The 23,291-nt window shown below is 41.9% G+C and overlaps 1 protein-coding gene across 9 annotated transcripts in view; it reads left to right on the top strand.

The window, feature by feature from the left end:
* NAA25 (N-alpha-acetyltransferase 25, NatB auxiliary subunit) overlaps positions 1 to 23,291 on the top strand; it is an 86,742-nt gene that overhangs the window by 10,759 nt on the left and 52,692 nt on the right. For 7 of the 9 annotated variants that reach the window (XR_012420682.1, XR_012420684.1, XR_012420685.1 and 4 more), the window contains exons 2-7: positions 6,016 to 6,101; positions 8,274 to 8,412; positions 11,326 to 11,444; positions 18,312 to 18,386; positions 20,346 to 20,453; positions 20,821 to 20,899. Coding sequence is in view for 4 of the 9 variants with exons in the window: in XM_005572287.5 (XP_005572344.1) it covers positions 6,016 to 6,101; positions 8,274 to 8,412; positions 11,326 to 11,444; positions 18,312 to 18,386; positions 20,346 to 20,453; positions 20,821 to 20,899 (606 nt within the window). In the remaining 5 variants the exon portion in view is untranslated. The remainder of the gene's footprint in view (positions 1 to 6,015; positions 6,102 to 8,273; positions 8,413 to 11,325; positions 11,445 to 18,311; positions 18,387 to 20,345; positions 20,454 to 20,820; positions 20,900 to 23,291) is intronic. The other 2 variants (XM_074007888.1, XM_074007889.1) reach the window with 1 other exon arrangement.

The raw sequence follows: 23,291 nt of genomic DNA, 5'->3' as shown, positions 1-23,291 counted from the left end.
CTTAGCAGCCAATTAATCACACTCTCCTAGGTGTCCAGGAAACGGGAGCCTCATACCTGGTTGAATGTGGTAAAGTGTTTTAAACTCTTTCAGGTGAAGAAACAATCTCATCGATACCAGCGCAAGTAAAGAGGGTTACTGTAAATCTTGCCAAGGCAAGAGTGTAGTGCCCCAGGACCTGATGGAAATGAGAAAGTTGTCAGGACCTGAAGTTTCTTTCTCAGTTGCTCATCTCTGCTTTTCTCTGTGTCTGTTTTTTTTCTCTGCTTGGTTCTCTTTTTTTTTTTTTTTTTTGAGATGGAGTCTTGCTCTGTCGCCCAGGCTGGAGTGCAGTGGCGCAATCTCAGCTCACTGCAACCTCCGCCTCCTGGGTTCAAGTGATTCTCATGCCTCAACCTTCCCAGTAGCTGGGATTACAGGCGTGTACCACCACGCCCAGCTAATTTTTGTACTTTTTTTTTGTTGTTTGAGATGGAGTCTCACTCTGTCACCCAGGCTGGAGTGCAGTGGCCGGATCTCAGCTCACTGCAAGCTCTGCCTCCCGGGTTTCCACCATTCTGCCTCAGCCTCCCCAGTAGCTGGGACTACAGGTGCCCGCCACCTTGCCTGGCTAGTTTTTTGTATTTTTTAGTAGAGACGGTGTTTCACCATGTTGGCCAGGCTGGTCTCGATCTCCTGACCTCAAGGGATCCGCCCGCCTCTGCCTCCCAAAGTGCTGGAATTACAGGCGTGAGCCACTGCGCCCAGACTGCTTGGTTCTTCAGACTGTTTTTTCCTGCTTACTCATCAACTTACCCAGAACCCAACATGTTAACTTCTGTAGCCACACCAAGCTGTGGCTGGAGAAGGGAGGGTTCATTAGCCTCACCCCATAAGCTTAATCTCTCTAGATTTCCCAATAAAGGTAATTGACATTTTTCATTTTTATATAAATGCTATGTGAATAAAGAGTCAAGAGGCAACTCTTTTTCTTTGCTCCACATCAATCAAATTGCATCCCCGAAAGTGCCTTCAAAATAGAAATTCTGGAGCTGCCACTGGTAAACTCAGACTTAAAATTTTTAAGATTTTCCAACTGAGGTTCCTTGTAGCTTACTGACTCTGGCTTTCAGTGTTATAGTTACAGAGTACCAGGAAGAAACCTGATTTACCCAGCTTGGATCAAATGTCCAACCTGGGGCGGGCTGCAGTTACATAGTCTAGACATGGTCATCTAGTCCTACCCCTTAAGCAGGGGTACTAGAAACCATTCCCAGACAAGAGGGCATGGGCAAGTAGGTACATTATATCGGAACCTCGTCAACTACAGAGGGGAAGGGGAAAATACCCTAATAGTCCTAACCTCTGGTCTGATCCATTTATGGGCAGACCTTCAGAGATGGGTCTCATCAAGATGTTTACCCTTTGAGAAGGCTTCAAGATAGGTTCTATGAACCTGGAACCTTGCAGGACCACTGAGTCAGCAGTGACTTAGAACTGACTCAGAATGAGATAGGCATCAAGTTATGAGGAAGAGAGGGTGTTGTTTATTGAGCTGGTTTGTCTTTGTCAGATAGTTTATAAGGACAAATGATGGCCTGTCAGCTGAGCTAAGGATTTAAGAAAACTGGTATTAGATATTTAGGTATTTAGGCCAAGATTATGTGCTTTTAGATTTCTGTGATTTTCCAATGTCTCTCCAGAATATTAGGTCTTTGGCCTTCCTCTCTAAATTGTAATTCCCTACAGAGTAAGGCTTATCTTTTTACCTAGCATTATTGGTGCTCATCAATATTAAGTGCATTGAACTCATGCATTCATGTGACTAAGTTTTAGTTTAAGTGTTCATTGCAGAAAAATTTAAACCATATAGTAAAATGACAGTTTATTTCTGTTCTTTGGGACACTGAGCCACCAGGATCATAGATTATTTTAAGTTGTCTGTGCCTTTACTGATATGGGACCTTGATGAGCAAAGAGGAACCTGGTAGTGGTGAGGATTGTGAACTGGCCTGTGTTCAGTCATCTTTGTATATTTAGAATTGACAGCTACTGTACTGTTTCCCATTTATAACACTTCTCATTTTTCTTCTCTGGAAATGAATCTTTGCTTTTGTTAGCCTTTTTTTTTTTCTTTTTTTGACACGGAGTCTTGCTCAGTTGCCCGGACTGGAGTGCAGTGGCATGATCTCGGCTCACTGCAAGCTCCGTCTCCCTGGTTCACGCCATTCTCCTGCCTCAGCCTCCCGAGTAGCTGGGACTACAGGTACCCACCACCACGCCCGGCTATTTTTTTTTGTATTTTTTAATAGAGACGGGGTTTTACCATATTAGCCAGGATGGTCTTGATCTCCTGACCGCGTGATTCACCCACCTCGGCCTCCCAAAGTGCTGGGATTACAGGCATGAGCCACTATGCCCGGCCCTGTTAGACTTTTTAAAATAATTAATAGACTGTTTTTATTTATTTATTTATTTTTATTATTATTTTTTTTTTGAGACGGAGTCTCACGCTGTTGCCCAGGCTGGAGTGCAGTGGCGCGATCTCGGCTCACTGCAAGCTCCGCCTCCCGGGTTCCCGCCATTCTCCTGCCTCAGCCTCCTGAGTAGCTGGGACTACAGGCGCCCACCACTGCGCCCGGCTAATTTTTTGTATTTTTAGTAGAGACGGGGTTTCACTGTGGTCTCGATCTCCTGACCTTGTGATCCGCCCGCCTCGGCCTCCCAAAGTGCTGGGATTACAGGCTTGAGCCACCGCGCCCGGCCAATAGACTGTTTTTAGAGCATAAAACTGCTTTATGGTTTACAGAAAAATGAGTAGAAAGTACAGAGTTCCCAACTGCTCCCTCTCCCCAACCCCATGGTTTCCCTTGTTGTTAACAACTTGGATTCATACGCATTTGTTACCATTGCTGAGCCAACATGATACATAATTGTTAAGTAAAATTCATAAATAGTTTAGGATTCATTCTTTGTGTTGTGTATTCTGTAGGTTTGACAAATGTATGAAGACATATATCCACCATTACAGTATTATACAGAATGTTTCAGTGCCTTAAAAATCCCCTGTGCTTCACCTATTCATCCCAACCTCCATCCTCTGTCAACCACTGATTATTTTACTATCTCTAGTTTTTCACCTTTTCCAGAATGCCAGGTAGAAGTTATGTGTATATATAACTTTTCAGATTGGCTTATTTTTCCCTTAGCAACATGAATATAAGTTTCCTCCATGTCTTTTTCTTTCTCTCTGTCTTTTGTGCTTGATAGCTCATTTCTTTTTTTTTTTTTTTTGAGACAAGGTCTTGTTCTGTCACCCAGGCTAGAATGCAGTAGTGCAAGCATAACTCATTGCAGCCTCTACCTCCTGAGCTCAAGCAAACCTCCCAAGTAGCTGGGACTATAGGCATGCGCCACCATACCTGACAATTTTTTTTTTTTTTTTTTTGAGACGGAGTCTTGCTCTGTCACCCATGCTGGAGTGCAGTGGTGCGATCTCAGCTCACTGCAAACTCCGCCTCCCGGATTCACGCCATTCTCCTGCCTCAGCCTCCCGAGTAGCTGGGACTATAGGCATCTGCCACCACGCCCGGCTAATTTTTTGTATTTTTGGTAGAGATGGGGTTTCCCCGTGTTAACCAGGATGGTCTCGATCTCCTGACCTTGTGATCTGCCCGCCTTGGCCTCCCAAAGTGCTGGGATTACAGGTGTGAGCCACTGCGCTTGGCCATACCTGACACATTTTTAAATTTTTTTTTTTTTTTTTTTGAGACGGAGTCTCGCCTGTTCCCCGGGCTGGAGTGCAGTGGTGCAATATTGGCTCACTGCAAGCTCCACCTCCTGGGTTCACGCCATTCTCCTGTCTCAGCCTCCTGAGTAGGTGGGACTACAGGTGCCTGCCACCACGTCTGGCTAATTTTTTGTATTTTTAGTAGAGATGGGGTTTCACCATGTTAGCCAGGATGGTCTCCATCTTCTGACCTCGTGATCCGCCTTCCTCGGCCTCCCAAAGTGCTGAGATTACAGGCGTGAACCACCACGCCCGGCCAAATTTTTAAATTTTTTGTAGAGATGGGATCTTGCTGTGTTGCCTGGGCTGGTCTTGTACTTCTGGCCTCAAGTGATCCTCCCACTTCAGCCTTCCTAAGTGCTGGGATTGCAGGTGTGAGCCACTGCACTCGGCCTAACACAATTTTGTGATGGGTCTCCATATTCCTTAAAATTAGAAATGTATCAGCTGGGCATGGTGGCTCACGCCTGTAATCCCAGCACTTAGGGAGGCTGAGGTGGGCAGATCACTTGAGGTCATGAGTTCGAGACTAGCCTGGCCAACATAGTGAAACCTTGTCTCTACTATAAATACAAAATTTAGGTGGGCATGGTGGTGCACACCTGTGATCCCAGCTACTTGGGAGGCTGAAGCAGGAGAATTGCTTGAACTCAGGAGGCAGAGGTTGCAGTGAGTCAAGATCGCACCATTGCACTCCAGCTTGGGTGACTGAGCAAGACTGTGTCTCAAAAAAAAATACTATTTTCCCTACATCCTTGCCTACTCCTGCTATTATTGGAATTCATTCCCTACCTCCCAATCTTATGGGTAAAACTTTCTCTTATTTTTTTTCTTCAGCAAATTAAACTTAACTCTGTGGCAAAGTCAGTACTCATTAAATATATTTTATTGAAGGAACATAGTCCACTTGGTAGATTTGAGGCTTGAATACTAGAAAGGCTTCTTTTTTGGTTTTTAATTTTTAAAAGATTTTAAGGTTTCGGTGACTAAACTCAATTATCCATAGATAAAAATATTAATGTCATCTTATCTAAATATGTATAATCTTGAATCTTCCCTAAGGATTATATAGTGCGATTATATTACTTGTAGATGAGAGATGACTATAGGCAAGTAAGTTTGTATACTTTTTTTTGTTTTTGAGACAGAGTCTCACTCTGTTGTCTAGGCTGGAGTGCAGTGGCACCATCTCAGCTCACTGCAAGCTCCGCCTCCTGGGTTCACACCATTCTCCTGTCTCAGCCTCCCAAGTAGCTGGGATTACAGGAGCCTGCCACCACGCCTGGCTAATTTTTTGTATTTTTTAGTAGAGATGGGGTTTCACCATGTTAGCCAGGATGGTCTCAATCTTCTGACCTCATGATCCACCCGCCTTGGCCTCCCAAAGTGCTGGGATAAGTTTGTATTCTTGACTGTCCTAGCCATTTATAGTTAAAATTAGATCCATAATGTTTTTATTTAAAATTCAAAAAATTTTTTTAATTAAAAAAAAAGTGTTTTTGAATCAGGGTCTCACTCTGTTGCCCAAACTGGAGTGCAGTGGCACGACTGTGGCTCACACTGTAGCCTCAACTTCCCAGGCTCAAATGATCACCCCACCTCAGCCTCCTGAGTAGCTGGGATTACAGGTGCATGGCGACATGCCTGGCTAATTTTTACATTTCTTCTAGAGATAGGGTCTCACTAAGTTGCCAGAGCTGGTCTTGAATTGCTGGGCTCAAGTGATTCACCCGCCTTGGCCTCCCAAAGTACTGGGATTACAGGTGTGAGACACTGCACTGTGCCCTTGATGTTTTATTATTTTGTTTTATTATTATTATTTTATGTTATTACTTTTTTTCTGAGACAGAGTCTCACTGTTTTGCCCAGGCTGGAGTGCAGTAGCATGATCTCAGGTCACTACAACCTCTACCTCCCAGGTTCAAGCGATTCTCATGCCTCAGCCTCCTGAGTACCTAGGAATACAGGTGTGCATCACCACTGCCTGGCTGATTTTTGTAGTTTTAGTAGGGACAGGGTTTATCCATGTTGGCCAGCCTGGTCTTCAACTCCTGGCCTCAAGTGATCCACCTGCCTTGGCCTCCCAAGGTGCTGGGATTACAGGCGTAAGCCACCACTCCCTGCCTCCATGATGTTTTATATAGCAGATTAAGATACTTTCCAAAACATCTCATACCAGTTGGTGCATTTTTTATGTTTGTTGTTGAAGGAGTATAATAACTGTCACATAATTTGTTTTTTCATAGATTATCTTGACAATGGTAATAATAAAATGGCAATTCAGCAAGCAGATAAATTGTTGAAGAAACATAAGGATCTTCATTGTGCTAAGGTAACTTCATTTGCCCTTCAGTTACTTACCTGTGGCGGGTTATATTTGTAATTCCTTACCTTAAAGAGAAAGGAGGGCTGGGCGCTGTGGCTCACACCTGTAATCCTAGCACTTTGGGAGGCCAAGGTGGGGCAGATCATGAGGTCAGGAGTTCGAGACCAGCCTGACCAACATGTTGAAAACCTGTCTCTACTAAAAATACAAAAATTAGCCTGGCTTGGTGGCGTGCGCTTGTTATCCCAGCTACGCAGTAGGCTGAGGCAGCAGAATCACTTGAACCCCGGAGGTGGAGGTTGCAGTGAGTGGAGATTGCGCCATTGCACTGCATCCCGGGCGACACTGTGAGACTCTGTCTCAAAAAAAAAAAAAAAAAAAAAGAGAAAGGATGGCTAGTAGTGTCTTTTTTGTTTTTGAGACGGAGTTTCCCTCTTGTTGCCCAGGCTGGAGTGCAATGGCTTGATCTCAGCTACCGCAGCCTCTGCCTCCCAGGTTCAAGCGATTCTCCTGCTTTAGCCTCCCACATAGTTGGGATGACAGGCATGCACCACCATGCCCAGCTAATTTTGTATATTTTTTAGTAGAGATGGGGTTTCCTCATGTTGGTCAGGCTGGTCTCAAACTCCTGACCTCAGGTGATCTGCCTGCCTCAGCCTCCCAGAGTGCTGGGGTTACAGACGTGAGCCACTGGGCCCAGCTGACTATTTGTGTTTTTTCTCAGTACTTTATAGGTCATTTATTTCCATAGTCACTTACATGCCACAAGTGATATTTCTCTTTTTTTTTTTTTTTGTGATGGAGTCTTGCTCTGTTGCCCAGGCTGGCGTGCAGTGGCATGATATCGGCTCACTGCAACCTCTGCCTCCCGGGTTCAAACGATTCTCTTGCCTAAGCCTCCCAAGTAGCTGGGACTACAGGCGTGTCCTACCACGCCCAGCTAATTTTTTTGTATTTTTAATAGAGACGGTGTTTTATGGTGTTAGCCAGGATGGTCTTGTTCTCCTGACCTCCTGATCCACCTGCCTTGGCCTCCCAAAGTGCTGGGATTATAGGCGTGAGCCACTGTGCCTGGCTGTGATATTTCAATAAAAGCTAACTTTATTTCTTTGCATATTGCTTACCTAATTTATTTTATTTTCACAGAATCCTTTTATGCAATATTGTGCACTTTTTTTTTTTTTTGGGACAAAGTCTCTATTAGCCAGGCTGGAGTGCAGTGGCGCAACCGTGACTCACTACAGCCTTGGTCTTCTGATCTCAAATGATCCTCTCATCTCAGCCTCCTGCATAGCTGGGACTATGGGACTACAGGGTGTACCACCATGCCTGGCTATTGTTTTTTTTTTTTTTGGAGATAGGGTCTCTCTCACTCTGTTGCCTAGGCTGGACTGCAGTGACGTGATCACAGCTCACTGCAGCTTTAACATCTTGGACTCTAGTGATCCTCCTACCTCAGCCTCTTGAGTAGCCGGGACCACAGATGTGCACCACCACACCTGGCTAATTCTTAAACTTTTTGTAAAAATGGGGTCTCACTATGTTGCCTAGGCCAGTCTTGAACTTGTGGGCTCAAGTAATCCTCCCGCCTTGGCCTTCCAAAGTGCTGGGGTTACATTCCTGACCATCGAACCTGGCCTATTGTTTTCCTTCAAATTTTTTCTAGAGATGAGGTCTCACTGTGTTGCCTAGGCTGGTCTCAAAGTCTTGGGCTCAAGTGATCCTCCTGCCTTAGTCTCCCAAAGTGTTATAGGCATGAGTGCACCATGCCAGTGCTATTGTTCACTTTTTTTTTTTCCAAGACAGGTTCTCATTCTGTCGCCCACGCTAGAGTGCCTTGACGTGATCAACCTCCCAAGCTCAAGCAGTCCTCCCATCTCAACCAGTCAAGTAGCTGGGTGTACACCACCATACCCAGCTAATTTTTTATTATTTTTTGTAGAGATGGAGTCTCACCACGTTGCCCAGGCTGGTCTTGAACTCCTGGGCTCCAGCGATGTGCCCGTCTTGGCCTCCCAAAGTACCGGGATTACAGACGTGAGCCACCGCACCCAGCCTGAAACTAGTATATCAGCAACTTAGGCATACCTTAATACTTGTTCTTTCAGATCAGCTTTCTTTGGTTCATATTTCCTTTTCTGTCCTTTTAAAAACTAATTTTTCTGTTGTTACTATCAGGTTTTAAAGGCAATTGGTTTACAGAGAACTGGAAAGCAAGAGGAGGCCTTTACTCTTGCACAGGAGGTGGCAGCCCTTGAACCCACAGATGACAACTCACTGCAGGCACTGACTATCCTTTACCGAGAGATGCACCGACGTATGTTTCTTTCTTTTCATTGTTTTTAAACTTGAGCTGAAAATTTTGGATATTTCTGACTGAGTTATCTGTTTGCCGTTGTCTGATTTGTCATTCATGATTTGAATGGATGACAGTAGGTAGAATAACACATTAGCCAGGGTTTGCAAGAACTGTAGCTAGAAAGGATAGTTTACATGCATTAGGATCCTTGAATTGGAATGAGGATTAAAGTGACTTCATTTGTGATATTTTGATTTGCTAAATGGAGGCTTCACCCTTATTTTCACTTTTTAATATGGAAAATTTCAAGCAGACAAAAATAGAATAGAATAATAAACCCCGTTGTTCTTATTATCCACCTTCAGCAATTAACACATGGCCCAAATTTTATTTTGTTTCTACCCTTTCCCCTGGCAGATTATTTCAGAGCATATCCTAAGTAGTCCATCGTTTCTTCTGAAATAAAGGTTTTTATTGTTAATTTCTTAAATATTTCATTGTGAAATAATACATATTTTTCATAGTACATATTATAAAATAATCTTTTTTATGTAACATATAAATAAATTTGATGTGTAATAATGAAAACTCATGAACCTACCTCCTAATTTAAGAAGTGGAGCATTGCCGGGCGTAGTGGCTCACACCTGTAATCCTAGCACTTTGGATGGCGAGGCAGGCAGATCATTTGAGGTCAGGAGTTTGAGACCAGCCTGGCCAACATAGTGAAACCTTGTCAGCTGGGTGTGGTGGTGCACGCCTGTAATCCCAGCTACTTGGGAAGCTGAAGCAGGAGAATCAAAACCTCCACCTCCTGAGTTCATGCATCCTCTCCTGCCTCGGCTTCCCAGGTAGCTGGGATTACAGGCATGCACCACCATCCCCAGCTAATTTTTGCATTTTTAGTAGAAACGGAGTTTCACCATGTTGGCCGGGCTGGTCTCAAACTCCTGACCTCAAGTGATCTACCTGCCTTGGCCTCCGAAAGTGCTGGGATTACAGCCGTGAGCCAAGTGCACCTGGCCTCCTCAATCAATCTTAATTCTCCTTTTACCTATCAAGAGTTACTTGCTATTCTGAATATTTTTTATTCTCTTGCTTTTCTTTAAATGTTTATTACATTTATTTCTCTTAGTAATACATTATTAATTTTGCTTAATTTTAAAATTTTGTTAGTGTATCTGTACTGTATATGTTCTGTGACTTGCATTTGTCATCTAGTAGCCAAGTGGCTATAGTTAATCCATTTTCACTATCACAAAATATTTCACTGGGTAACTACATTACAATATCTAGGAGTGGAATTTTCAAGTCATGGGGTAAGTGTATGTTTAGCATAAAGCAAGATAATGTCAACTTCTTTTATAAATAGAATAGCAGTTTTTGAGTTCTGATTGCTTACATGCTTGTCAACACTTGGTATGCTTTGTCTCTTCATTCATTCAAATAGCTCAGATTGTAACATTTGGTATTTGTAACCTTAAACATTGTTGCCAATTTCTTTTGAGAGGGGGTTTTGCTGTGTTGCCCAGGCTAGTTTTGAACTCTTTAGGCTCAAGCCATCTGCCTGCCTCAGCCTCCCAAAGTGCTGGGATTATAGGCACAAGGCACTGTGCTCAGCTTCAATTTTGTTTTTAATTTTTACAAAAGATAAAACTTAAGAGTTGAGGTATTATATCTGAATATTTACAGATTATGTTGGTTTAGGGATATGGATTCTTCTCCAGTGTTTTAAAAAAATCATTTACTCCACAGATATTGGTGGCATGTTTCTCTATAACTGCTATTCTATCAGAGTCAAAGATAAAAAATGCACTTTCAGCTGGGCGCGGTGGCTCACACCTGTAATCCCAGTACTTTGGGAGGCTGAGATGGGCAGATCACCTGAGGTCGGGAGTTTGAGACCAGCCTGACCAACATGGAGAAACCCTGTCTCTACTAAAAATACAAAATTAGCCGGGCATGGTGATGCATGCCTGTAATCCCAGTTACTTGGGAGGCTGAGGCAGGAGAATCACTCGAACCTGGGAGGCGGAGGTTGCGGTGAGCCGAGATTGCGCCATTACACTCCAGCCTGGGTAACGAGCAAAACTCCATCTCAAAAAAAAAAAAAAAAAAAAGCACTTTCTGCTGTCATGTCACTCATTGTCTATAAGGGGAAATAGATCACTAGACAGTATACTACATTATGTGTTAATAAATGCTACAGTACAGCCTGGGCAACATGGCGAAACACTGTCTCTACAAAAAATAAGTCAGTTGTGGTGGTATGTGCCTTCAGAACCAGCTATTGGGAGGCTGAGGTTGGAGAATCACCTGAGCTTGAAAGGTCAAGGCTGCAGTGAGCCGTGATTGTGCCATTGCACTCCAGCCTGGGCAACAGAGTGAGACCCTGTCTCCAAAAAAAAAAAAAAAGCTACAATATACTTATTTATATAAGATTCCAAGATGGCAGAAGGAGGCAGTAGTCAAATTGCAGTGGAGGAGCAGAGATGGTGTTCAGAGAAAGTTTACAGTTCAACTTACATTTGAATTGGGTCTTGGCTGATGTTCACTAAGATAAAAGAGAGGAAAGGAGAATTCAGGCAGAGGGAAGAGTGTAGAGGCATAGAGGTATGCATGATACATCCCAGAGAATCTGGTGGAACTACAAATAGTTTGTGGCTACATGATAAAGTGCTGAGGGAAAGAGGAGACAGGGGCCAGATCCTATAAGGTCTTATATGTTGTAAATGCTATGAGGAGACTTGACCTATTCCATGCTTCATTTAAACACCACCTAACCGAGAGATGAATGATGATTGGATGAGGCCAAGCAGATACTCCTTCTATAATGATAGGAGACATCTATTTCTGCCAGATAGGAAGAACATTAAATGCCATTAGAATTTTCTTGAAGTATAACTTGAATCTTATTTCTCTTTATCTTAGCGGAGTTAGTTACAAAACTTTATGAGGCAGCTGTGAAGAAAGTTCCCAATAGTGAGGAGTATCACTCTCACCTCTTCATGGCCTATGCCAGAGTGGGTGAATACAAGAAAATGCAACAGGTAATTTGATCCCCAAACCTACTGGGCTATGGGATTTACTATTAGAAGTAAAAGTCTCTTTCGTGTGAGTTAACTGCGCTGGGTGTGTGTGTGTAGAATTGAATTTATGGATTTTTTTTGTGTGGAGGTCAGTCAGTTGTTTTCCTTATGTGTTTAAAGTTGAACTGTTTTTCAAGATCTTTAAATGTTTTATTTGGGAATAAGTTGATTGTTCTTTTGTGGCCTGATGTTATGTTTTGTTTGGTTTTGGTAATTCAGCTTCAGATTGTCCCACTGCATCAGATTGCTGTTAAATTTTTAGAAAATGGGCAGATATACCAGAGCAAAAAATGAACAACTATGGAAAGAGTAAATTTAAAGGTTACATCTAATTTGTAAATTTAAACTGTTGATAGCCTGCTAAGATTTTTAAATCCACCAGGGGAAGAATCCCTGTTGCCTGACATGTTTCTTTTTAAATTTATTTTTTGTTTTTTTTTGTTTTTGGTTTAAGGCAGCTTATTTGGCCGCTACCATATTTTAGGTATTCTTTACATACATCTGAAGGAGCCTCATTTGAACACATTTAAATTAGGTTGCGGGTAAAGCTAACATCTCAGAGAAATGAAATCAGAACTATTAAGTCCATAAATGGCTATGATGTCAAGCTAGTATTTTTCTTTTTCTTCTTTTTTTGAGATGGGATTTTTCTGTTGTTACCCAGGCTGGAGTGCAATGGTGCGATCTCGGCTCACTGCAACCTCTGCCTCCTGGGTTCAACGATTCTCCTGCCTCAGCCTCCTGAGTAGCTGGGATTACATGCATGCGCCACCACTCCCGGCTAATTTTGTATTTTTAGTAGAGACAGGGTTTCTCCATGTTGGTCAGGCTGGTCTCGAACTCCCAACCTCAGGTGATCTGCCCGCCTTGGCCTCTCAAAGTGGTGGGATTACAGGCGTGAGCCACCACACCCAGCCCAAGCTAGTACTTCTTTAGAAATGCTTTCTTCGTGGGTATAATATCTTCTGAAGGCAAAATGTTTTGTGTTTTCATCTTATTCTTTACATTAAATATCAAGTTACAACAATAGATAATTTGGGCAGGGTGGCAGATACTATATTAATATAAATATAAATTCTTAAAATCAGTCTCTGTATTTTAAGTTTATGCAAGTTTTAACATTGGAGAATTTTTTTTTTTTCTCTCTCTTGTGATGGAGTCTTGCTCTGTTGCCCAGGCTGGAGTGCAGTGGCACGATCTTGGCTCACTGCAACTTCTGCCTCCCAGGTTCAAGCGATTCTCCTGCCTGAGCCTCCCAAGTAGCTGGGATTACAGGTGCACACCACCACACCCGGCTAATTTTTGTGTTTTTAGTAGAGGTGAGGTTTCACCATGTTGGCCAGGCTGGTCTCAAACTCCTCACCTCAAGTGATCCGCCCACCTTGGCCTCCCAAAGTGCTGGGATTACAGACGTGAGCCAGTGCGCTCAACTGGAGAAATTTTTTGAGGGATCCCAATGTAATTATTTAATAACATTTTATTAATTTATTTACGGAAAGGTATTTAGACATTATAATTTTTAAAAATGTAAAATGGCTATGGGTGTGTATTTATATATAAATATAAATATATATATATATATATATATTTTTTGGAGACAGTCTGGCTCTGTCATCCAGGCTGGAATCCAGTGATACGATCTCGTCTCACTGCAACCTTCATCTCCTGGGTTCAAGCGATTCTTCTGCCTCAGCCTCCTGAGTACTGGGACTACAGGTGCACGTCACCACACCCGGCTAATTTTTGTATTTTTAATAGAGATGGTGTTTCACCATATTGGCCAGGCTGGTCTCGAACTCATGACCTCATGATCTGCCCACCTCAGCCTCCCAAAGTGCTGGGATTACAGGCGTGAGCCACCGTGCCCAGCCATAAAATGGGTATATTTTTTTAAATTGGCAATGCTAACATATATACATATAAATCCTTAATATCATTTTTATTTGTAAGATTATGTTTTTTTTGTTTGTTTTTTTTTGTTTTTTTTTTTGAGACGGAGTCTTGCTCTGTTGCCCAGGCTGGAGTGTAGTGGCCGGATCTCAGCTCACTGCAAGCTCTGCCTCCCGGGTTCACGCCATTCTCCTGCCTCAGCCTCCGGAGTAGCTGGGACTACAGGCGCCTGTCACCTCGCCCGGCTAGTTTTTTTGTATTTTTTAGTAGAGACGGGGTTTCACTGTGTTAGCCAGGATGGTCTCGATCTCCTGACCTCGTGATCCGCCCGTCTCGGCCTCCCAAAGTGCTGGGATTACAGATTTGAGCCACCGCGCCCGGCCTAAGATTATGTTTTAAGCAAAGTGTATTAAATATTCATTCAGAAGGACAGAGTAAAAGAAGTTATAGTTCATCCCTATGGTACATAAAATGCATTCCCCCATCTCTCCAAATAATACTGGGTGTCTTTATATGGTTGACATAGAAAGATGTTCCCAGTATATGTTAATTGAGACAAGCAATGGCCTTCTCTTCCCATTCTTCTCATGTTGTCCTCAAAAAGGATATACTTCTTTTCTTTCTTTTTCTTTTTTTGAGATAGACTCTCTCTGTCGCCTAGGCTGGAGTGCTGTGGTGTAATCTCAGCTTAACTGCAAACTCTGCCTCCTGGGTTCAAGTGATTCTCCCACCTCTGCCTCCCAAGTAGCTGGGATTACAGGTGCCTGCCACCACACCTGGCTAATTTTTTTTTTGTTGTTGAGATGAAGCCTCACTCTCTGTTGCCCAGGCTGGAGTGCAGTGGCGTGATCTCGGCTCACTGCAACCTCCGCCTCCCGGGTTCAAGCGATTCTCCTGCCTCAGCCTCCTGAGTAGCTGGGGTTGCAGGTGCACACCGCCATGCCCAGCTAATTTTTGTATTTTTAGTAGAGACGGAGTTTCACCATATTGGTCAGGCTGGTCTCAAACTCGTGACCTCGTGACCCACCTGCCTCAGCCTCCCAAAGTGCTGGGATTACAGGCATGAGCCACTGCACTCGGCTAACTTCTGCATTTTTAATAGAGACGGGCTTTAACCATATTGGCTGGGCTGGTCTCAAACTCCTGACGTCAAGTGATCTACCTGCCTCAGCTTCCCAAAAGTGTTGGGATTACAGGTGTAAGCCACTGCACCCGGCTAATTTTTATTTATTTACTTATTGAGTCTCGCTCTGTCTCCAGACTGGAGTGCAGTGGTGCGATCTTGGCTCACTACAACCTCGCCTCCTGGGTTCGAGAGATCCTCCTGTCTCAGCCTCCTGAGTAGCTGGGACTACAGGTGCGCGCCACTATGCCCAGCTAATTTTTTGTATTTTTAGTAGAGACAGGGTTTCACCATGCTGGCCAGGCTGGTCTCCATCTCTTGACCTCATGATCCGCCCACCTTGGCCTCCCAAAGTGCTGGGATTACAGGCTTGAGCCACTGCACCCTGCCTGCGCCTGGCTAATTTTTATACTGTTGCTGCTTAAGGAAGTTACAGTTTCTTAGCTTAAGTATGTTTATTTTGAGTGTGGAATGTCAGTCTGAGGTATTTCACAAATTTAATGTCATATTTCATATGGATAAAGGTTTTTGTTTGATTTGCTGATTGTTGATTTTCCATTGCCTAGAATAGCATCTGCACATTAATTTGTTAAGCAAATACAGTTTGTATAAACTGGTGGAGGTAGGAGGGAGGGAAACTTAAGAGCTTCTGCTGCCCCAAATAACATTTCTGGCTGGTGATTCTGAAACCACCATAAATGAAGAGTAGCTAGTTTTTCATATGGTGATAAGGTTTTTCTTTTCCTGTAAATGACATTCTCATTCTGCGTCACCAACTTAGATTCATGTTTTTAAACTTGTCTGTCATCAAAAATTTTGTTTTAGCAGATTATCAGAGCCTGCAAGATCATAGGGTATGGACATGAAATTTTTGCCTTGCATTTTATATTAATTCATATTCTAATGTTACATATTTTTATCTCTGTATGTCTTATAAAAATGTTTTCCCATATTCTCAAGTAAAATGGATTTCTTAACTTTTATTTATTTTTAAACATTTATTCATTTTTTGTAGAGATGAGATTTCACTATGTTTCCCAGACTGGTCTTGAACTGCTGGGTTCAAGCAATCCTCCTGCCTTGGCTTCCCAAAGTGCAGGGATTACAGGCATGAGCCACTGTACCCAGCCAGTTTTCTAACTCAAAGAAAAAATTATTATTTTTTATTTTGATTGTAAAGTCTTCCCAGGGATCAGTTGAATTTCCTAACATTTTTCATTTTATACCTGTGGAGTATATGTACCCCAGTGTTAGAAGCAGGAGCCTCAAGCCATCTTCGACTCTCCTATCCTTTATGTCCTTGTTGTCTCTAGATCATCTTCATTCTACTGCTGCTGTATCTTTTTTTTTTTTTTTGACATGGGGTTTCACTCTTGTCGCCCAGGCTGGAGTTCAGTGGTGCAATTCCGGCCTACTGCAACCTCCTCCTCCTGGGTTCAAGCGATTCTCCTGCCTCAGCCCCCTGAGTAGCTGAGATTACAGGCACCCACCTCCATGCCCAGCTAATTTTCATATTTTTAGTAGAGACAGAGTTTCACCATCACTTTTTCTTTTACCTTAACTTTATTGGCCAAGCTGGTCTCGAACTCCTGACCTCAGGTAATCCTCCTGCCTCGGCCTCCCAAAGTGTTGGGATTATAGGCGTGAGCTATGGTGCCCAGCATCTGCTGTATCTTTCCAGGTTTCTTTTCTGTTTGATCTACCCCATCCTGGTTTTGTGCCTCATCACCTCACCTTTTCTTTCTTCCTACTTTGTCTCTTCACAGTACTGCTAAGATACTATTCCTAGAAGAGTATAGATTTATATATATCACTTCTCTATTCTGTATAGGCTCCTTTTTTTAACACCTTACAACAAAAGTACCTTGGCCTATCTTTCAACACTTTTCCTACTACTCTGAATTGTTTTAGCCAGATATCCTACTTGTTTTTATCAGCATATATCCCTTAACTTTCTTGAATGTTTTTTGTTCAGACTCATTTTTCTCCTACTTTGAGGTGATTCATTTACCCATTCACTGCAAATATTTGTAGTTTTATATGTATCGTTACCACACCCCCGCACCCCGCCGCCATGTTCTGTTTGACCTTCAAAGTCATCTGAAAGATGGCTACCTTGGAGGGGCTTTAATTATAACGTTCTCCTCTGTACTTTCCCTTAAGGAAGAAAGAGGTAAGAAAATGAACAACTTTGCCTTCCTTGGAAAAACCCTAGCATGGTGTTTTATATAGGACATTTATTTTTATATTTTAGTTTTATCATTTTGATTTTGAAACAGAGTCTCTGTTGCCCTCGCTGGAGTGCAGTGGTGTGATCACAGCTCACTGCAGCCTCCATCTCCCTGGGCTCAGGTGATCTTCCCACCTTAGCCCCTCACCAGTAGCTGGGACCACAGGTGCTTGCCACCACGCTGGTTAACATATGTGTGTGTGTGTGTGTGTGTGTGTGTGTGTGTGTGTGTAAGATTTAAAATGTTGCACAGGTGCTTGCCACCACGCTGGTTAACGTGTGTGTGTGTGTGTGTGTGTGTGTGTGTGTGTGTAAGATTTAAAATGTTGCCCAGGCTAGTCTCAAACTCCTTGAGCTCAAATGATCCTCCTGTCTCAGCTTCCCAAAATGTTGGGATTACAGGCATGAGTCATCATGGCTGGCCTAGGACATTTATTTTTTATTATTATTTATTTATTTTTTGGAGACAGAGTCTCACTCTGTTGCCCACGCTAGAGTGCAGTGGCGCAATATCTGGTCACTGCAACCTCCACCTCCCAGGTTTAAGCGATTCTCTATCTTAGCCTCCCGAGTAGCTTGGATTACAGGTCCCTGCTGCCACATCCAGCTAATTTTTGTATTTTTAGTAGAGATGGAGTTTTTCCATGTTGGCTCGCCTGGTCTCGAACTCCTGACCTCAGGTGATCTGCCAGCCTCGGCCTCCCAAAGTGCAGGGATTACAGGCATGAGCCACTGTGCCTGGCCCAGGACATTTATTTTAAATGCTAAATACATTTCAGTCATTTATGTATTTGTTTTCTCCCTCGCTTTTAAATGGCTTTGGGACAGGGACTCGATCTTTGAATCTTTGTTGGGAATAGATAGTTTCTTCTACTTCATAGGAGCTCCATTAGATTGGCAGTAATTTTGGAACTAGATTGGCGGTAGGCAAAAGATTAAAAAACATATGAAAATTACTTGATGGAGTTTTTAGCGTCAATTACTAGTTGGCTAATTATGGATACAGTCTAAATTATGCTTGAATAGGTCTATTCTTTTTTAAAAGCATGTTCTTGCTTTTAAGTATTTGCATATTATACATTTTATAATGAAAGATTTTAGTTCTAATTATTGGAATCTTGAAGTAACCATATTATTTTCCTAAGAAGAATTTTTGAATTATGGCATAGTAATCTTTTCTGATATTGAAGTTTAAGTGTATTCTCTGGGCTTGTTTATTTGTTTTTACTAATAACTGGTTAGTATGGTATCTTCAGTAAAGTTTATTGATGTATAGTACACTTACAAGCCAAATTTTGTGTTTGCTTTGTAGTTTGCTAGAACTATATTGGATTGCAGTGTATTCTGGAAATATCGGACTTTAATTTTAGAAAATTCTGGTTCAGAAATTGAAGTGTCACTCATAACATGAATATTCACCTTTGTGATTACTACTATTGCTATAGCCATCAAGTCACTAGGCATTTACTAACTGGAATATGTAAATATATTGCTGTTCTCCCAATAAATTTTTTGTCATGTGTCTAGATCATTAATCCCCCTCTGTATGGTGTTTCTAAATAAAATATTTATGGTTCTCTTTTAGGCTGGCATGGCTCTATATAAGATTGTCCCCAAAAATCCCTACTACTTTTGGTCTGTGATGAGCTTAATTATGCAAGTGAGTATGGCATTCAGAATGGGATTGAGGTTTGGTTTTATTTTTTATATAGTCATTGTCCTCAATGTGTCTTCTGAACTTTTTTTTTTTTTTTGAGACAGGGTCACGCTGTCACCCAGGCAGGAGTGCAGTGGTGCAATCAATCATAGCTCACTGCTGTCTTGACCTCCTAGGCTCAAATAGTCCCTCTACCTCAACCTCCCAAGTATCTGGGACTACAGGTGCATACCACCTTGCCTGGCTAATTAAAACAAAATTCTTTTTTTTGGTCAGATGTGGTGGGTCACACCTGTAATCCCAGCACTTTGGGAGGCCGAGGTGGGTGGATCACGAGGTCAGGAAATCGAGACCATCCTGACCAACATGGTAAAACCCCATCTCTACTAAAAATATAAAAATTGGCTGGGCGTGGTGGCACGTGCCTGTAATCGCAGCTACTCTGGAGGCTGAGGCAGAAGGATCACTTGAACTTGGGAGGTGGAGGTTGCAGTGAGATGAGATTGTACCACTGGATTCCAGCTTGGGCGACAGTGAGACTGTTCAAGACCAGGCTGGTCTTGAACTCCTGGCCTCAAGCAATCAATCCTCCTGCCTCAGCCTCCCAAAGTGCTGGGATTACAGGCATCAGCCTCTGCATCTGACTGTGAACATTTTGCGTAATGTGTTGTAGCATGTCAGACAGGGAGTTTGTGTTGTCAGTTGACTTAAGTTAGGGATTTTGAGTATTGTTCATGAGTTGGTATATCAGTTTATTTGTGGGTAGCATGGACTGTATTTCCCCTGAATTTCTGATCTATTGCTGGGTTGCTTGATCAAGCATGAGCCTTGAAATGTTTGATATTACAACTTGATGTTTGCCTTTAAGACAACATTGCTGGTTAGTTAATGGCTCATTGAACTGGGTGGCCTTCTTTTATCACTTCTCCTTTCTGAGCCTCAGTTTGCTCTTTTGCAGAAAGGAGACACTTCTCTCCCAGGGACCAAAGTGAGATTCTGTATAGGAGAGGATGGGGAGGAAGGATTTAAAAGTAGTGATTAAGAACAGATGTTATGGGGTCAGACAGGTCTGCTTTCATACGTTAGCTTTACCACATGTCTGGTAAAGCTGTTTGGGAAATCTCTTAACTTTAATTTTTTTTTTTTTCTGTTGTCCAAACTGGAGTGCATGGCACAATGCACCTCCTAGGTTCAAGTGATTCTCATGCCTCAGCCTCCCGAGTAGCTAGGATTACAATCATGCAGCACCACACACACCCAGCTAATTTAAAATTTTTTTTTCAGTAGAGATGGGAGTTTTGCCATGTTGTCCAGGCTGGTCTCAAAACTTCTGGCCTCAAGGGATCCACCTGTCTCAGCCTCCCAGAGTGTTAAGTTTACAGTCATGAGCCACCACACCTGGCCTAACCTTAGTTTCTTTGTAAAATAAGCATAACATCTACTTTGAAAGGTTGTTTACAAGGGTTAAGTGATCTGTGAGCAGATTCTGACGTTATTTTTATGAATTTCATGTGTTAATTTTTGTTACCAATTTAAGGTAACTAGCTACTAGTAAACTGTGTAATGAAAGGAATTGGCATTTCTCTTGCAGTATGTGAACATCTCAAAGATACCTGGAAGGCTTTCCTCTTCAAATACCTGATAATACTCATAAATAATAAACAGTATAGGCATGCTGCCTCTTTATATTCTTTTAGAAAAATGTATAAATAACCGACTTAAATGCTAGGTTGTATTGTGGAAGCTCAGTATTTCAAGAACACATAGGATAATGAATCTTTAGCAGAGAAATCTTTTGTAAAACAAACCACTCTGTAATGTGCCTCCTTGGCAGGGAATTCATATTAGATCTGATATTTGACATGATGGATTGATAATTATGTGCCCAATTAACGGTAATGTTACTATCAATAGCGCAAGCAGGGGAGAAATTAGAATGAAACGTTATTTTTCTTCTTTCAGTCTATATCGGCACAGGATGAAAACCTCTCAAAAACAATGTTTCTGCCCCTTGCTGAGAGAATGGTAGAAAAAATGGTGAAAGAGGACAAGATAGAAGCTGAGGCTGAAGTGAGTATTTTAAGCCCACTTTTGTGTTCTCATTTTTTTGCTGGTGCTACAATATTATGTTATAATACTATAAACTGTTGTTTTGTTCCAGTTTGATAGCTGGGTCCTCACTCTTGGCCTTTGGGTAAATGTGAAGCCCTCAGCTTAGGTCTAATCACTGAGCTGTTTCTAGCAAGTACTCTAGGCTGAGATGTATATAGATGGGAGAGAGATAGATGGAGAAGATCCTGTTACCTTTCTCTTACTGTCAGTTTCATCTCATTTGAAGACATGCTCTATTAAATAACTTTTTAAAAACCTATAAATGACTATCTCTTTATTATTGAAAAGTTTCAGAGGTTGCACTTCTTGTTTTTTTTTCTGTAAGGTTGAACTTTATTATATGATCCTGGAACGTTTGGGAAAGTACCAGGAGGCCTTGGATGTCATCAGAGGGAAATTAGGAGGTAATTTTTAAAAATTTTCTTAAAGCTTTTTTTTTTTCTTATTTAAACATGAAAAATGTTTATCGTAGAAAATTTCCACATAAGGATATAAAGACATAAACACTTTTGATCATTTTGTTATATTCTTCCAGACTTTTCTGTATGTTGTAAATTTATTTTTAAAAATGTTTTTACTTGAAAATAACAGATTCAGAAACTTCAAGGAATGTGAAAGGTTATGCTTCAGATCTCTAGCCCTCTTCCCATAGGTTTTCCTCCAGTTATACTTTATATTCTTCGAAAGATTCATCTTCTCCACTTTTTTTTTTTTCTTAAACACGAATGAAAACATAGTATGCCTGGCTCATAGAATAATCTTATTCAGTTAGTGCAATGTTTTTATTAAAAAAATTTTTTTCTTTAAAAATTGCCCCTCTAGTTAGGATTTGTACTCTGTAGATACCACAAACATTCCTTCTTTATTTACATTTTTGTCCTATGAAGGCATTTGAGTTCGTGAACTCTGCTCTGCATACTCTTATACCCATTATTTATTTTTATTATTTGTTGATTTATTTTAAAGAGATGAGGGCTCACTGTGTTGCCGAGGCTGGGAACTCCTGGGCTCAAGCAATTCTCCCATCTCAGCCTCCCAAGTAACTAGGACTAGGGGCACACACCACCACACTGGGCTCCATTGTTTCTATTTTTTTTTTTTTTTTTGGAGGCAGAGTCTCGCTCTGTGGCCAGGCTGGAGTGTAGTGGCGTAATCTCAGCTCACTGCAACCTCCGCCTCCTGGGTTCAAGCGATTCTTCTGCCTCAGCCTCCTGAGTAGCTGGGATTACAGGCATGCACCACCACGCCCAGCTAATTTTTGTATTTTTAGTAGAGACGGGGTTTCACAGTGTTGACCAGGCTGGTCTCAAACTCCTGATCTCAAGTGATCTGCCTGCCTCGGCCTCCCAAAGTGCTGGGATTATAGGTGTGAGCCACCACACCTGGCCTCCATTATTTTATTATTATTTTAACTAAATTGTATTTCCTAGAGATAAAGTTCACTACCTCACTCTCTTTAATGACTGTCCAGTGTTCCACAGTGTGAATATAGAAATTTACTTAACAAGTTTTTGGTGCATATTTAGGCTACTCCCAAGAAACTTTTTTTTTTTTTTTTTTTTTTTTTTTGAGACAGGGCTTTGCTCTGTTAGCCAGGCTAGAATGCAGTAGCACCATCACAGCTCACTGCAGCCTTGACCTCCGGGGTTTAAGTTATCCTTTCACTACAGCCTCCTAAATTGTTAGGACTCCAGGCGTATGCCACTAAACCTGGCCAATTTTTACATTTTTTGTAGAGGCAGGGTCTCACTATGTTGCCCAGGCTGGTCTTGAACTCCTGGGCTCAAGTGATCTGCCTGCTTCAGCCTCCCAAAGTGCTGGGATTACTACAGGTGTGACCTGTCATGCCTGGCCTTTTTTTTTTTTTTTCCTTTTTTTTTAAACTAGATTATAGTTCTATGGATAGTTAAAATTTAGATTCTCAACAGGAAATTCATAATGTAATTTTTGGTATCCTTAATCTACTAAACAGTTGGGCAAATCTAATTTGGTCAGGACTATCATCCTAGTTTTTTTGTTTTCAGTTGTTTGGAAAGAGTTTGATTCATCTCCACTCTTTTTTTGTGTTCTTTCAACATCTCATCTTTCTTACCTCACGTCAGCCCAGCCCTATTTGATATTTTGGAACTGTATGGATGGGCAGCCTGTCTATGGACTAAATTTACTAGTCCCTAGATGCTGTTGGGATTTTATAAGTATAACCCATGTACTGTTAATAGATCTTCAACCCAATACATTGTGGAACCTATCATTTTACAAAGAAAATGATTATAAAAATTTACTGTCAGTAATGTACTTTTTTCTTTGAAGTAAAATAATCTTTAATAAGATAGTAGTAGTTTGTATGTAATAGTGGTCCCATTTTGTAAGAGAGTGAATTAAAAAATGTGACATTTAGGCCAGGCCCGGTAGCTCACAGCAGTAATCCCAGCACTTTAGGAGGCTGAGATGGGTGGATCACCTGAGGTCAGGAGTTTAAGACCAGCCTGGCCAACATGGTGAAACCCTGTCTCTACTAAAAAATACAAAAATCAGCCAGGCGTGGTGGCAGGTGCCTGTAATCCCAGCCACTTGGGAGGCTGAGACAGGAGAATCACTTGAACCCAGGAGGTGGAGGTTGCAGTGAGCCAAGATCATGCCATTGCACTCCAGCCTGGGTGGCAAGAGTGAAACTCCATCTCAAAAAATAAAAACAAAAAAGGAAGAAAGGAAAATGTGACATTTTCCTTCTTGTGGTTGGACTCTATCTGGTAATTGTCAGAAATGAAACCAGCTTATCAACTTTTACAACTTTTG

This window comes from Macaca fascicularis, chromosome 11 (assembly GCF_037993035.2).
Source record: "Macaca fascicularis isolate 582-1 chromosome 11, T2T-MFA8v1.1".
Taxonomy (NCBI): domain Eukaryota; kingdom Metazoa; phylum Chordata; class Mammalia; order Primates; family Cercopithecidae; genus Macaca; species Macaca fascicularis.
Note: the sequence above shows the minus strand (reverse complement) of the source record. Positions and strands in the feature narration are given on the sequence as shown.